General features: G+C 40.7%; 1 protein-coding gene and 1 long non-coding RNA gene across 5 annotated transcripts in view; both read right to left on the minus strand.

Moving 5' to 3' along the window:
* Positions 1 to 15,171, minus strand: part of nlgn2a (neuroligin 2a) — a 190,610-nt gene that overhangs the window by 11,502 nt on the left and 163,937 nt on the right. For all 4 annotated transcript variants that reach the window (XM_032499209.1, XM_032499213.1, XM_032499210.1 and 1 more), the window contains one exon: positions 512 to 697. In XM_032499209.1, the coding sequence (XP_032355100.1) occupies positions 512 to 697 (186 nt within the window). The remainder of the gene's footprint in view (positions 1 to 511; positions 698 to 15,171) is intronic.
* The window catches only part of LOC116669399 (uncharacterized), a 23,344-nt gene continuing 13,499 nt past the window's right edge, over positions 5,327 to 15,171 (minus strand). Inside the window, exons 2-3 of the long non-coding RNA XR_004326771.1 lie at positions 10,603 to 10,609; positions 5,327 to 5,540 (exon numbers count right to left, since the gene is read on the minus strand). This is a non-coding gene — a long non-coding RNA (uncharacterized LOC116669399). The remainder of the gene's footprint in view (positions 5,541 to 10,602; positions 10,610 to 15,171) is intronic.

Consider the following 15,171-nt stretch of genomic DNA (forward strand, 5'->3'; position numbering starts at 1 on the left):
AGCATGCAAGCAGCAAGTAATTCCAGCAACAAATACAGGAACATACATTTTTTTGTTGGAGTTTCAAAGGTTGAATTGGACATTCAGGTGGGCATTGCCATCTGTTTCCAGCAAATACATAGAACAAATACACACAGATGGTTTGTAAATATGCACTGGGTCTATTCAGGGATTAGCGAAGAATGATCTAAACTAAGGACTCAAAACAGGAATGGATCGGGTGGAATTCACTTAAGCAGCCACAACCCATGTGTCAAAAATTTTGTGGAAAAGTAATGAGTCATTCGCAGGGCTGGATCAAGGGAACTAACAATCCCACACACAAAAAACCTCAATCAATCTTGATATTGCAGTAATCTAATGACCAGTAGGAACAACATCGTGCTTGGGAGTTTTTCTGATGAAAAGGTTTTTCTATAAAAAAAAAAAAAACAGTTGAGGTGACAGACAAAGAAAAATTGATTCTGTACCAAAAAAACACACAACACAATGCAACAGAGTCTTCATTTACCCTCCGAGTGGTGTGAGAGGATGAGGAGGTTGACGCAGGATGCCCCAGCTCCTGAGCCAAAGATGGTGATCCTCTCTGGGTCTCCACCGAAGTGGCCAATGTTCTCGTTGAGCCAACGCAGGGCCTGAATCTGGTCCAGCAGGCCGTAGTTCCCCTTAGCCGACTGATCACCGGTGCTGAGGAAGCCTGGGTATTTGTACACACAACGATGGATGTAGGAAGAAGGTGAAGGAGGATATTTAAGAGAGGAGAGGGATAAGGACAGGAGGGAAAAGAACAAAGGAAATCAGGATATAGAAGGAGAAAGGATGCAGAGATAGGAGGAGAATAAAGAAGCAAGAGAGAGACAAGATGACGTTAGCATCAGTACCTTTAGTATTTAGTACCTGTCTGGGAAATGTTCCCTACTTTGGCCTGTAAATCAGCTTCTGGCTGAGAGGGAATCAGTACAAGTGTGAGTGAGTGTGTGTGTGTGTGTGTGTGTGTGTGTGTGTGTGTGCGCGTGTGTGTCATCAACAAGGAGTGACAGATAGCACACAGAGAAAGCAAATTGCTTTTTCAGCTGCTCTCTTAATGACGTTTACTCTAATGGCATTGAGCAGGAACTTTTACATAAAGCCACTTAAAGACTACCAGTCTGCACTCCCATAGATATAGTAGGTGACTCAAATCAGAATCACGCCCTAACTGGATTACAAGGGATGACACACTGTGCATTGAATTTAGAATTGTACAATGTCTTTTTTCTTTTTCTTTTTGGAACGAAACAACTGTCTATCAATATTGTTATGAGATAGAAGTTACTTAAGTGTCCTAGCAAGCCATGGCGCCATGTGTGACAATGAGCCAGAATGCACTGAAACTGAAGCAGCTAAATGGAATTCAGCTGTCATTCATTGTCCTACTGTGACATGTCAAAATGTGTTCCAGGAAAAAGTCTTTATACAAGAAGCCAATAAAGGATATCCCTTATCCTAATTTCAACATCAGTAACGTAGAAACCATGGAAAACTTGCATGAGGTTAAACCTACCTATATTTTAATTACCTGTGAAAGGATAATACCTGTATTTTTTTAATCTATTAATTAATTAATTAATTGTATTTTCTAATTGTCTACAAATGCCATATTAAAAATGAACTGATTCCACTAAACAGATGCGTATTCAGTGTTTTCCTTTGTGCCATAGAGCTATATGACTCATTGAGGTCCATGCTGTATACTGGTGCTGCGGCCTTCTTGCCTACTACTCTACTTGCGCATGTGTTTGGTCCCTAATCTTGTTTTATATATATATATATATATATATATATATATATATATATATATATATATATATATATATATATATTCACCAGAGAACTGCACATTCCTCAACGTTTCTCTGCAAGACAATTCATTCAACATTCATCAGAGCATTATAATAATAGCTCAGCTTTTCTGCTGTTAGCTGACGTTTGCCTCTCATGATTACTGCCGAGTGCCTCCGATTGTTCATCCAAAGACCTAAATATTTAAGTACCAATTAACAGGCAGCCTCTCAGATCCTAATGGGACCCTAATAAGAGCTTTATTAAAGGTAGGTGCACAGGAAAGGTCATCCATTAAGCCTATACAGTAGAGGCTAAACAATTGAATACACTAACAATTGTATACAGTTAGATGCTAGCATCCATTAAAACACAAACCTACAGTGTGTTGTCTGCTCTGGGCGCCCAATTAGTGTTAACAAGATCTTTTATTGAGATTCCCAATCAGACCCAATACAAGTCACAAGCATTGTTTTACTTCCATTCTTCTGTTCGGTGTTAATTACATTTTAAAATAGGTTTAGTTGCTAGTTAGGCAGGTCAGGAGTCAGGTATTCCTTTCAAAAAAAATTATATTTCATTTTCTAAGTATATGAATAAGGTGCCACCTTGTGGCAAAAACACAGCCACAACATGCACTTTCTCTGAATATTATAGAAATATTACAGAGCACATTTGATTAAATGCAATCAACAATTTGATTTAATGCGGAGCAATAAAATACACAAAGGCTGAGGCATATAATTATGACATTAATATGTAGAGGCTGCAACTGTAGCTTAACAATTAATTATTGCGTTAATAGCTAGAATTTATACCTGCTGAAGTTCACAATAGCCAATCATTTCTCTCTTCATCCTGCAAGCACAACCCAAATCAATATGCATCATCTGAGATGATCCTCAGAACCAAAAGAGGATCGAAGTACACATCAGTAAGCACGTCATGCATTTACTGGCTTCAGTGCTGCTCTTTAAAACACCACAAACGCACACAAAAAATAAGCTGCATGTCTGAGTGCATTCATTAAGCCGAAGACAACACGAGGCATATAAACTGCCTAATGCTGTTCTGTAATCACCGGGATATATTAAACTTCACCAATTATGCTCATGAGGTCATTAATTAAGATAATTAATGCAATACTTCTATGTCAGCATCCTTTCTTGCAGACAATATGTGAACGGTGTTCATATAAAGTCCAGATCTTATAATGCGGAGAATATCAAAATCATCATTGTGCTTTTTAAGCTTATTGATCATCTATTTTTGCGCTTTAATTTTCATTCTTACAAACATGTGTACTGTGCTGGTAGGACAACAAAACAGAAGCGACATAACTGGACTACACAGAGCCACAAGATCCTATAACGTTATCTTGTTACAACCAAAGCTTCCGTCTTTCCTGCACCTTCACGCTGCATCCACCTGGCGGTGAGTCAGTGTACAACAGTGGGCCACTTCACCCATCATCCCCTTTCTCTATAATCTGATAAAAGGCTTGGAAAAAACCCCAGAAAAAAAACAGAGGAGCTGGTTAAAACGCTGCAATGCAAGATGAAAGCGCGGCTCTACATGAATAGCCTTAAAAATGGCTGTGGTAAGGAATGGTGGTTAGCATGGGAGAGAGAGGGAGGGAGAGAGAGAGAGAGAGAGAGAGAGTGAGTGAGAGAGAGAAAGAGAAAGAGAGAGAGAGAAAGAGAGAGTGAGTGAGAGAGAGAGAGAGAGAGAGAGAGAGAGAGAAAGAGAGAGTGAGTGAGAGAGAGAGAGAGAAAGAGAGAGAGAGTAAAGGAGAAGGAGAGAAGGATAGTGGGTGTTCTGTGAGTCCCGGATAGAGACGCAGTGTTTCATCTGCCTCCAAGACACCAGGGGTTGGCACACGCACACGCGCACACACACACACACACACACACACACACACACACACACACACACACACACACACACACACAGGGACACTGATCAAAGGCTGACACTACAGAGAAGACGGCCTCCTTTTCTCTCTACCTCTCTCTGTCTTCAACACACACAGAAAACAGACGCACGCAACACACAAACATGCGAGCACACAAAGACAGAGGAATAATGCAAATACATACTATAATCTATTTACGACTCGCACATGTAAACAGCGCACACATGTACACACAGAGCAAACATGCTAGTGCCTACACACCCAGTGCATGCTCATTTTTTGTTCTGTGTTGGGACCAAACAATATTGTTGTGCATCTATGCTGCAGTCACAATAAAGCAGCAAAGGGCCTTGTATGTGCCATCAGAGAGCCATGACATTATGCTTATAGAACTAATATGCTTATGCAGGTCATTTGGTGTAAATGCAGCCATACTTGGCATTATGATTTGTGTGTGCGCGCAGAGGTGCATGCATCTGTGACTTTTAAATGCAGCCATACATGTGATTATGATTTTTGTGAGAGTAGAGCGGCTGCTGGATGACAAACGGTGCTTGAAACACACCAAATCCTATGTGGATTCATTGTTAGAGGCTGACACAGGTGCCATTGCTCTCTGTGTGAGTGTGTGTGTGTTGGTATAGGTATAGCATGGTAAATATTGTCTATCAGAGGAGAGTGTGTGTGTGTGTGTGTGTCGTCCAGAGAAATGAACAGATGTGGGCGGCTCGAAGCATCTGAATAATGTATAGGACACACACATTTTCAAAAGAACACACACACACGCACGCACACACACACACACACACACACACGCACACACGCACACACACAGTGTGCCCGGTTCTTTCTAAGGTGATGAAAGCTGCCTACTTGTCAGATAGGCTGCACTTCTACAAATGGTGTCTAAGTGTAATATTGCCATTACAGCAGCGTGCCTCACTGTTCATGCCACTGCCGCCCAAGTCGAACCATGCTATCATCCTGCCTCCACGCTAAACGCTTTGCCATTTCCAGAGGGTCTCGCCGAATACGCAAGGGAGGCAAGAAGGTTTTTGGAAGTGGTAAAAAAAAGGAAAATGTGAAACCTCGCCCATTTTCTTTTAAGTGAGCTTATAAAGAGGTTTTTTTCCCCCACAAACACCACTCTGGCTTAGACACAGCAATTGGCCTTGGGTGATTCGCTCCGCTCATCTCCCTCTTTGCTATTGTGCTCTTTCTCTCTCTAAAGTTGTTATTACTATTGCCTGGCTGTGACAACCAAATTATCCGTGAAAATATTCAGATTTTATGCCCTCATACTGGCTAGGACCCCTTTTAAGTGTGTAGTGTGTGGGAGGGCAGGTATGTCTAATGTACACCCTTTCCTGAGCTGTAAAACAATGTTTTTTTTAGATCAGCCAAATAAAGGGGAAACCTGCCTACGTGTCAGTAGCAGTCAGCACATCTCACCGATCTCTTTCTCTCTTGCTCATTTTCTCTCTCTCCTGCACACAACCCACTTTTTCTTTTTTACTTTTTTTTGTAACCGTCACCTTTGACTTTGTGTTAAGCAGAATGGATGGATTGTAATACACGTAACTTCTAGACAAGTCCCGCCCTACGAAGCAGCTCGATTAGTTGGGGTTAGGCATTGACCTCGAGTGGTTAAGGTTAGGATGGCCGACTGGTCAGGGGATTGGACCTGAACAAATTGGGATTGTTACCTTGCCTAAGCATGGACGCCTGGCCAATAGTAGTGTGTGAATGCTATTGAACGGCGGGACTGGCCTAGAAGTTGCGTGGTTCCATAATAACGCTGCTCCTACAATTAGAATTAGAAAAGTGACAACGCATCCTTTCTGTTTAAATGCCCCCTCCAATGTATTTTAACATTTTATATTTTCCTGACATTGTTGACAAGCCACATTAGCTCAAAGTAAAAAAAAAAAAGGGTTATATGTCATCCTCCAAGCTTGCCCTGACTCAGGTGAAGTTAGTATAGTTTCCTCCACCTTAGTTTAGTGTGCCGTTTTATTTAGATAATGGCATTTGTGTGCTGTGGATTACAGAAAATCCGGTCTCCCTCTCTCTTCTCTACCGTCTCGCTGTCCACAGTGCACCGCAGGACAAATAAACATGCTGTTGACATCCGCTGTTTGCAGTTTCAGGACATTTTGGAGGTTTGAACCGTGCACTAGGCCTGCCCTCTAACAGGTTTTACAGTTTCAACAAGTTTCAGCCCAGACACAGAGAACCTCTCCATGCAGCAACAGCAGAAAAGTCCAGTTAGAGAATAAAAAGAAATCCCAGTGCCGTGACACTGTCTGTGCTGGGAGCTGATGGGAGCGCGGACAATGCTGGTTTGTTTGTTTGTTTTATTTTAATCCTTAATTAGCTTCAGCATAAGCTAAAAGCTATTCTAGGTCCTTCAATCGGTTCTTTTGACAATACTCTTTATGACGTCACACTACACACACAGACATTATAACATTTGAAAATACAACCATAATTAAATCTTACAGTTAACGCAATTATTACAAAAAAATACAATTAAATAATGAAACTACTCCGACTAGATCTATTTTAAGAAATAAACCTAATTTGGTATTAAATATTTAAATTCCTTTGAAGGTAATATGTCTTAAGTGATTTTTTAAAAACCATACTGGGTGACCGAATGCAGTGTTACTGTCTGTAGTTTTATCTCATTGATATTAGCCGCAATGTCTACTGTAACTCTGATTAAGTTACAGCACTGCTAATGCTAGTCTTGCATTGCTAGACCTTCCTCCACAGCACTGTGAAGGAGGGTCTGGCTAAACAAAGCCATGGTGCTGATGCAAAAATAGCCCAGGGTAGGAACTTGTTTTGGTGGAACATGTCTACATTCAGGTTGTTTTAGTCGTGCAACAGGCAACTTCAATTGGACAGATAGTCTAGCTAGCGGTCTGGATTTACCTGCAGAGATCTGAGGAGCAGTTAATCCCCAGAAATCAACAAGAGTTTAAAATTACAACACAAAGAAAGTGGAAGGTAGAGGACATCTAGCGGAATTTCTGGTGACACCAGAGCAATCTAGGAAGTGGAACGTCGTGGATATAGACTATGCCAATGCTATGTAGTAATATGTCTTACTGCAGCATGCATTCAACTGGCAAATCAGGTTAAGGAAACGCAAGCTTGGTCTTACCACCAGGTGTCGCCAGTTCCACCAGGACTTTAATCTTGAGGAAAACAACTTTGACCTGTTAAATGTTATATGTTAATTGTCAATTACCCTTTAGGTTTTTGTCCCCTTTCCTCTCTCTTTTACTCTATTTTTTTCAAGGATGCTCCTTTATTTATTCTTTCCTTATTTCTTCTTTCATCTCCCTGGTCCCCCGTGGCACAATCCTCCCATCTTTCAGGGTTTAGTCTGGAGCTGAGGCAGCTTGCCACTGAAGCCCTGTCCTGTGTGGGTTTTGTGTGTGTGTGTGTGTGTGTGTGTGTGTGTGTGTGTGTGTTTGGAGGTTAGTGGCTGCCAGTGGACTTTCATTCAAGACTTGTCACTCGCTCCCCCTTTAGTCGTAGGGCCTATTGTGTGTGTTTTGATGTTGTCTCAAGCTGTGTGTTGTCATACTTTATGCTCTGTGTTTTTGTGGTACAACACAGAGATACTGCAACAAAAGAGAAATTGTGTGTGTGGACGCTAGTGATAGAGAAAACAGGCCAGCTCCCAGCAGAGTACAACTGTGTAATGTATGTATTTCTCAGAGCTTCAAACTGCACATGCATGTTCATGTGTTAGCGTGGGATTAGCATTGAGGAGTGTGATTGCTTTTGTTTTTGTTACGGGCCGGTCCAAGTGTGTTGCTTGCACGCCCCACACTCACACACACACACGCACACACACACACACACACACACACACCACACACACACACACGCAGAGGGAGGATGACAGAGAGGGAGAGGGATAAGAGCCTCTGACAGAGACTGAATGACTCACAAAGGGACAGACACAGTCAGAAGAAGTGAGATAATACATTGTCAGGTGTGTGTGTGTGTGTGTGTGTGTGTGTGTGTGTGTGTGTGTGTGTGTGTGTGTCCACAGTGACAAGAAGAAGGACCGATATCCATTTCACTCTCCTTTAACTATAGTCTTTATAGAGTGGTGGTGTGTGTCTATCGATCTGGTTTTGTTGCCCTGTGAACACTTTCACAGACCTAAGGAACAATAGCTCACCTGCCTGATGATCACACACTCCCATCATGAGTGTGTGTATGCTCAGAATTTCCTCAGCCTCCTTCCTTCCCTCCAATCCTGTTTAGTTTATCCATCATTTGGCTCCCCTAGGTGTTGCTGCACCTGGGGGATTCTATCCAGTCAGAGGGTAATGGCGGGTGAAATAGGGGTGCTATGGGCCAAATCGGACACAATGTATGGCATACTGTGTGTGGGTGCGTGGACAGCATGTGTACAAAGCTACAGTAATTGTTTTTAGTCATTGCTGTGTTTTGACCAACTGACTCTTGCTTGTGTGTGTGTGTGTGTGTGTGTTGTATCTTATCTATGTCATAAGTGAGAGGTGTGGCCCATATATCACCAAGATTTTAGTCTTTGGTCATTTTTTTCTTATAATTGACACCAGGTCTGAGGTCTACTGAGCTTGGCAGGTGCCTAGGCTAATTTTGTCTCCATTGGAATTTGACTCTTTTGACCAAAAAAATAGATTCCTTAAAAAATATTTTTTATATTTACCTTTTTTTTTATCATTAAATGAAACTGTACAAGGTTTCAAATAAATAAAAAAAGGCTTAGTAGCGTAAGATTCTCCATTCATTTGCCACTGACTAGCCAATATATGACATTTTAATGTCCCCGAACACCTACTATTTTCTCACTCACTTCCTTATTATGTGCAACGTGGTCTTACATTATCACTTTTTCTGAGAGAGAACAGTGTTGATAATTTCAACTGACAGAATCAGTTTGTACTGTTTTGTCTGAGCTGTTTCACTGGTGCCACGTACTTCCATATATCAATCACAATTATCAGATCAAACCACGCCACACCCCCATAGTCCTGATAAAGCAGAATTTTAACCTTAAGGTCCTATATTTTAAAAAGTCAGATTTTCATCTATTTTGATTGTAAAACAGGTTGAGATGCTATATAAGTCCTGTAAAAGCATCAAAACACTTAATCCTCGGAGAAACCACGCAGCCTGTTCTCAGAAACTGTGCCTTTAAACGAGCCTGCTGGACTTGTGTTCAAGCTAAACAATACATAGATACAAAGTGCTGCTACAGTGCCGTGCCAAGCTCAGATAACCCTGATGTCATCGCTTGGGTCATTTAGAGAGCTCCTCCAGAGACTTAGCAGCATTCATCATCCACGAGAAGATTGACTATGACATTTAGTTTGTGGAGTGGCCAAAATGTTAAAAAAATTCAAATAAAAAAAGATTCAATCCAAAAAAATCCCAGAAGTGCCAATATCAGCTCCACATAACAAGTATCTTGGTCCAACGTGACAACAAAACATTTACAAAATGTTCCTGACCATGAATGGAGGACAAAAAGAAGAGATGGAGAGGGGGAAGAGCTAATGAATCCCCAAGCTGCTGTCCATGCCTGCTCCAGCAGCAGCAGCAACAGCAGCTGTGCGGTGGTTAGGATTTACCGAGCAAAACAAACAAACAGCAGAAATAAATGGATAAACACACATTCAGAGTCTACAGGGGTGTGTGTGTGTGTGTGTGTGTGTTTGTGTGTGTGTGTGTGTCTCAGAGCATCCAAGTTTGCTTGTCTGTATGCAGGTCTTTCATTTGTATGTGTATGTGCTTATGTTGGCATGTGGGTGTCTGTCTGTTGATGTATGTGTGCGGGGGAAGTGAATGGCTGTTGTGTCTCTGCAGCTAAAAGTAGACCTCTGCTATTCCACTACGCGCTGGCAAAATGCAGCAATACTTCAAACGGAGCCCATGCCGGGTTGGCCTAGATACTGTAACCCCTCTTCACGTAGCACTCAGTTTGCATGGCACTGAACATGGTGCAGTTAAGCTGAGCATTGGTTTTGTTCAGCTGGCACTGGCACATGCTGTTTTGGAATCATTTTTATTTGACCATTTGTCATCCTTCATTACAAACATAATTCTCAGTTTGCGACTTAAAAAAAAAAAGATCTACTAATGAAGTGTGGGTCTTTTTTGGTTAACCATCCTATATTAGGGTTCCCTTTGAAATCAATGTATTATTGAGCAGCATTGGATTCACGTTGGGGGAGCTTCAGCATTGAGATGCTCCGCTCTCTGCTGCATTATTGATACCAAACAGCAACAAGTATAAGTATCATTCTCACACACACACACACACACACACACACACACACGATGATCCTGTCCATCAAAAGTAAAACAAAACTGACATTCATCGAGATGTCTGATGTTTTCCCCTTCCATGGCAGTGTAATTAAAATATGCAAATGATATGATAAAATGCATTTCACTCGGATGTTGACGATGCCAGTAATGTCGAACGCCTTCAGTATTGGAAGGTAATTGCCAGATAAGGTTGCTCTGCATTAAACATGTGAACAACATGGGCCTGGGTGCGTTTGACAAAGCCTACAGAGCTTTATCTCCAGCGCATAAAGAAACCAATCTGAATGGGTTTGTGGAGGACAACTTCTCAAATCCCTTTTTATTACTCATCCTTCACAGACACACACACACACACACACACACACACACACACACACACACACACACACACACACACACACACACACACACACACACACACACACACACACACACTTATAAAAAACACCTTTTGCTTCCTGTAGTAGTAGTAGTAGTAGTAGTATTTACCAAATGTTCTGTGCACTACCATCACCTACACATGTTCTGTGTGTTTGTCGAGTTGTGCAGGTCAGAACTTCAATGTTAACTAATCAGCCAGTGGCTGACCAAAGCATTTTTTTTTATGACTGACCAATAAAATAACCAATAATACAAATTGTATATCATGATAATTTAAATGAATGTATCTAAAACATTTTGTCTTCTTGTAACATTTTATTGCACCAATTGTCTTGTATTTTTTTGGTAATGTGTATTGCCCTAATAAAAGAAAGAAACAAACATGTGCAAAGTAACTCATAGCTGTCAAATGCAGTGGAATAAAAAGTGCATTATTAAAGATGTAGTGGAGCATGAAGAAATATCAAATGGAACATTTCCTGCAAAGGACAAATCTGTACGCACAAAGCACTTGGAAAAATGTACTAAATTACATATTCCACAGTAAAAACTAAAGGCATACTTGGTGTGTGAAAGGGCCCATTACTTTGACAAGATGACACATACAGTAGTTGGTGACAGAGTGGTGGAGTATGACAGTGTTAACCTAGAGGCCAAAGGCCACTAACTGGGCTATCATCTTCTACTTCCCAATAAAAGACAAACAAGAGAGAAAAAGAACTGTGCTGAAGGCTTTTCCAGAGTTGCTGTTTTCCCTCTTCACAGCATCACATACAAATGGAAAACACTGCTCCCATGTGCAGAGCCAGATAACGCTGTTTGTCAGCCTCATGATTTGTGCCTGGGCCTTTGTCAAACTGCTCATTGTTTGGAAGGCATGGAGGTAATGCTCCGAATAAAATCGATCTAAAGAAGAGGAAGTTCCACGGTTGTCTACAATATGATTGTCTTGTGAGGTAAACCCAGTCTATAGAACCTAGAACAGCAGGGCGCTGTGTTATCAGCAGTCTCAGTCTAGGAAGACCCAACGTCACTCACACCAAGACAATTTACAGACACAACAAATTGACTTCTTTACGTCTAAACGGGGGCAGTATTATCATTTGGTGTCCGTGCCACTTTAAGTATGTACTTCCTGTTTAATGCTGTATCTGCCAGGTCCTCAAGAATTTTGTACAAACCATAATCAGTAACAATAATTTACACGATTGACTTGCAAGCTTGATTTTAAGTCTAACTGAGATCAATGTCAACTGTTTAAACATGCTTACTGATTGAAACCACTAGTGAAAGATATCAAATTAATAGACATTAGCAATTTATATTACATACTGTATAGATATATATATAAAAAGTATATTGTTGTATATTCGGTTACTGTTCTCCTAAGCAAGCCAGGGCTTTGCATGGAGTTACACACAATTTCAGGTGATGAATGACACTGCTTAGGAACATTGCCCTCCATGCATTATGTTGAAAATTATGTTCGTAGTGTAGGGTTGCACGATTATGGCCAAAATGATAATCACGATTATTTTGATCAATATTGTCATCAATGCAATTAATTATCACGATTATTTGTTGATTTTAACCAAAACAAATTCCAATGTCACATAGGCTATTAATAACTGCTTTCACATCCATATTATGCTACATTCTTCTTATGTTTAGTTGTATGTTGTATAGAAATACAGCTGCAACACATGTAAATGAAAATTAGCTATCTGAAATAAATAGCGCAGGATATATATATATATATATATATATATATATATACTGTATATACATTATATATATATATATTTTTTTTAAATGTATCTCTGAGAAAGCTCCTTCACTTGTTTTCAACAATAACTGATTAAAAGAACTAGAGAGAGAGGGAGTGTGATGTCTGTATCGTCCATGCCCTGCTTTTTTATGAACTATGATATTCTGGCCATGGGTCACATCTCTCACCCAGGTCCAGCAGACTCCGTCTCACACGCTATTACTCTACGAAATGAAGTTAGTTGAATTCAATAACTGGTGGCCGCTGCAATAGCAGAGTTTCCAGCGGAAACACTGGTACAAATACAGGTTTGCCTCTCCTGCTTAACAATATACAGCTGTGTTAATAACAATTAAAACTGAGGACAAATGTCAGAAGTGTGGAGCGGTGCCGCTGTGTGGCGGGGCGGCACGGAGAGCAAGAGGAGAGAGAGTAGAGGAGAGATCCAACACAGGCACGGCTTTACAGAAGAAATGGGTCATGTAACTCAAAATTAAACCGTATCCATATAAACGACATTGCAGCGGACGCGAGGACATTAGGTGCACCGGTGCGTCCTAGAGGAAAAATGTTACTCGCGCACTACAGCCCTGTGAGCTAACAGACACTAACTAGCACTGGTCACTGTTGTTGTCTGAAAAACAACACAAACCGGACAAAATGTTGCGTTTACTAGTATACTGGTAAACCTTGAGATCGACGTATGACCGACTGCTATCTGTTGAATTTTCCTCACGTGACTCTGTCCTCCGTGACTGTCTACATCTAGAAACTAAGCTGCACGGTGCAGGGAACAACTCTGACTGCCTCATGATCAGACAGTGGTTTACGGAGCGGTAGAGTGGCTTTGCAAAAAAAACGAAACGTTCTATGAAATTACGCATTTAAAATATATTATATATTCTGTAACCTATTTTTCCGTCAATTCTGCCGACGTTGTCTTTGTAGTATGTTTATGGGAAACCTACATGCGTACAGACAAGGCTAGCAGCAGCAACGCCACATCCGACACGTTTCTGGTATGTAAAGACATGGAAAAATCCATGCAGCCGCCACGCAAATGACACGCAACAGAAACGCAACGCTCACGCAACGCATCCGGTGTGTAGCCGGCCACAACCTTACTTTGAGAATGACCGATGAGGTGTGTGGGCCCCTCTCCAGCCAGCTGTGCCTGGACTAGCATGTGTTAGTGTGTCCCACTACTGTAAACGATATGGTGGTATTTTGGAGACTGACATCACAACTCTGGTAACAAGACTGTAGAATACATTTCATCTCTTCTGAGGTAGTCAACTGTCAGACTGAGCAGTCTGAGCGGCAACACAAGTACTCACCCCTATGCATTATGGGCTGTGTTCACTGTCGAAGAAATGTAACTCATGATGCATAGAGAGAGTGATACATGCTTTCAATAAAAGAAAGAAGGCTTTGTAAAAACAATGCTTTGTACACGAAATACAGAAGGGAAAAAACTAAACCAGGTAGCTCCAGTTAGAGAGATCTGCTTTTACATTTTATGACTGTAAACTCATACATTAAGGGGACTGGGTATTGTGTTTCAAGATGGCATCCCATACACTCTAGTTGCTAATCAGACCCAAAAAAGTTCTTTGGACTTCCACTTTTTATTTTATTTCATATAATAGCAATTTTCATTTTTCCTCATTGTTTTTAAATTGTTTGTGACAGTCTGTATTATTATCATTTTTCCGAGGTGCCAAAGTTATCAACAGTCAACAAACACAAAGGCCGCACATATAATTGTGCTCATACACCCAAATATTTCAGCAAATACACCCAAATATTTTAGCAAATTAGAGAGAGGAAAAAAGCAAGAAGTTATCTTATACAAAACTCTAACATAAGGTCTGATTTTTGAATAGGCAGAACACAAGGAAACGTGTGTAGATGCGTCTGTGTAGATGCAAATAGACTCAGTTCATTCAATTTTAAACTTCCCAAACTCTCAAAAGTCTCAAACATTTCTCTCACTTGACTTCAGTTCATAATGTGAAAGTTACAGGTCAAATACAATTTATTTCACTAAACCACCTGCTATTCAAAAGCAAAGTTCCATTAATTGTAGCGCGTGGATGGTAGAGTATTGGGCGCGCAGCCAGTCAGTCAGTGTTATTGCCAGAGATGGGAAGAAACAAAGTACAAATACTTTGTTACTGTACTAGTAGAGTCCAAGTACAAGTAGATATTTTTACTTTACTATTTATATTTGTGGCAACTCTTTACTTTTACTCCTTACATTTTAATACAAATATTGCTCCTTTCTACTCCTTACATTAAAAAAAAATTGGCTTGTTACTTTAGTTTTGTACAAAAGGTTGTCTATCAGGAGTGATTGTGAGTGCATGCCGGAGAATAGCGCGGACACGCGCCTCACAACGCGAGCGGCGCGCCACACGGAGAAAAAAGAGAGAGAAAAGAAAAAGAGACTAGCTGTCCGGAGGACAATCAGTTGAGATTGTGTGCGTGTGTCCTTGAGAACTGTAAGTCTTATAACTGATGTTGTCAGTTCCTTTAAGCCTGCTGCTGTATTGGTCTATAGTTCTGGCACATTTAAAGTAAGTTAGCTTGTGATTTTGTTGTTTGTGTTCTTCACCTGTTAGCTAGGATGCAACTGGCTGTTGATTCATAATGGCGACGCCCTTGCTCATGTTTGTATGTTTGGTGCATTATTTACATGCTACAGTTAGGCTACACTGCATTAAGATAATGTAATTAATAGTGGGCTTATTGTTATTATATGCTAGCATATGTATATTTGATTCCTATGCATTGTGTATTGTGTGTGTGAATGTTATTTATTTCTTTGCAGAACCACACACAAACACATCGCCATAGCAGAGCTACCCACGCCCATGTTTGTACTGTTGCTTGATTGTAAAGCCTCAAAAGAGAGAAGTTGTCTCCGTCTGTGTTT

The sequence above is a fragment of the Etheostoma spectabile genome, chromosome 19 (genome assembly GCF_008692095.1).
Source record: "Etheostoma spectabile isolate EspeVRDwgs_2016 chromosome 19, UIUC_Espe_1.0, whole genome shotgun sequence".
Classification (NCBI taxonomy): Eukaryota; Metazoa; Chordata; class Actinopteri; order Perciformes; family Percidae; genus Etheostoma; species Etheostoma spectabile.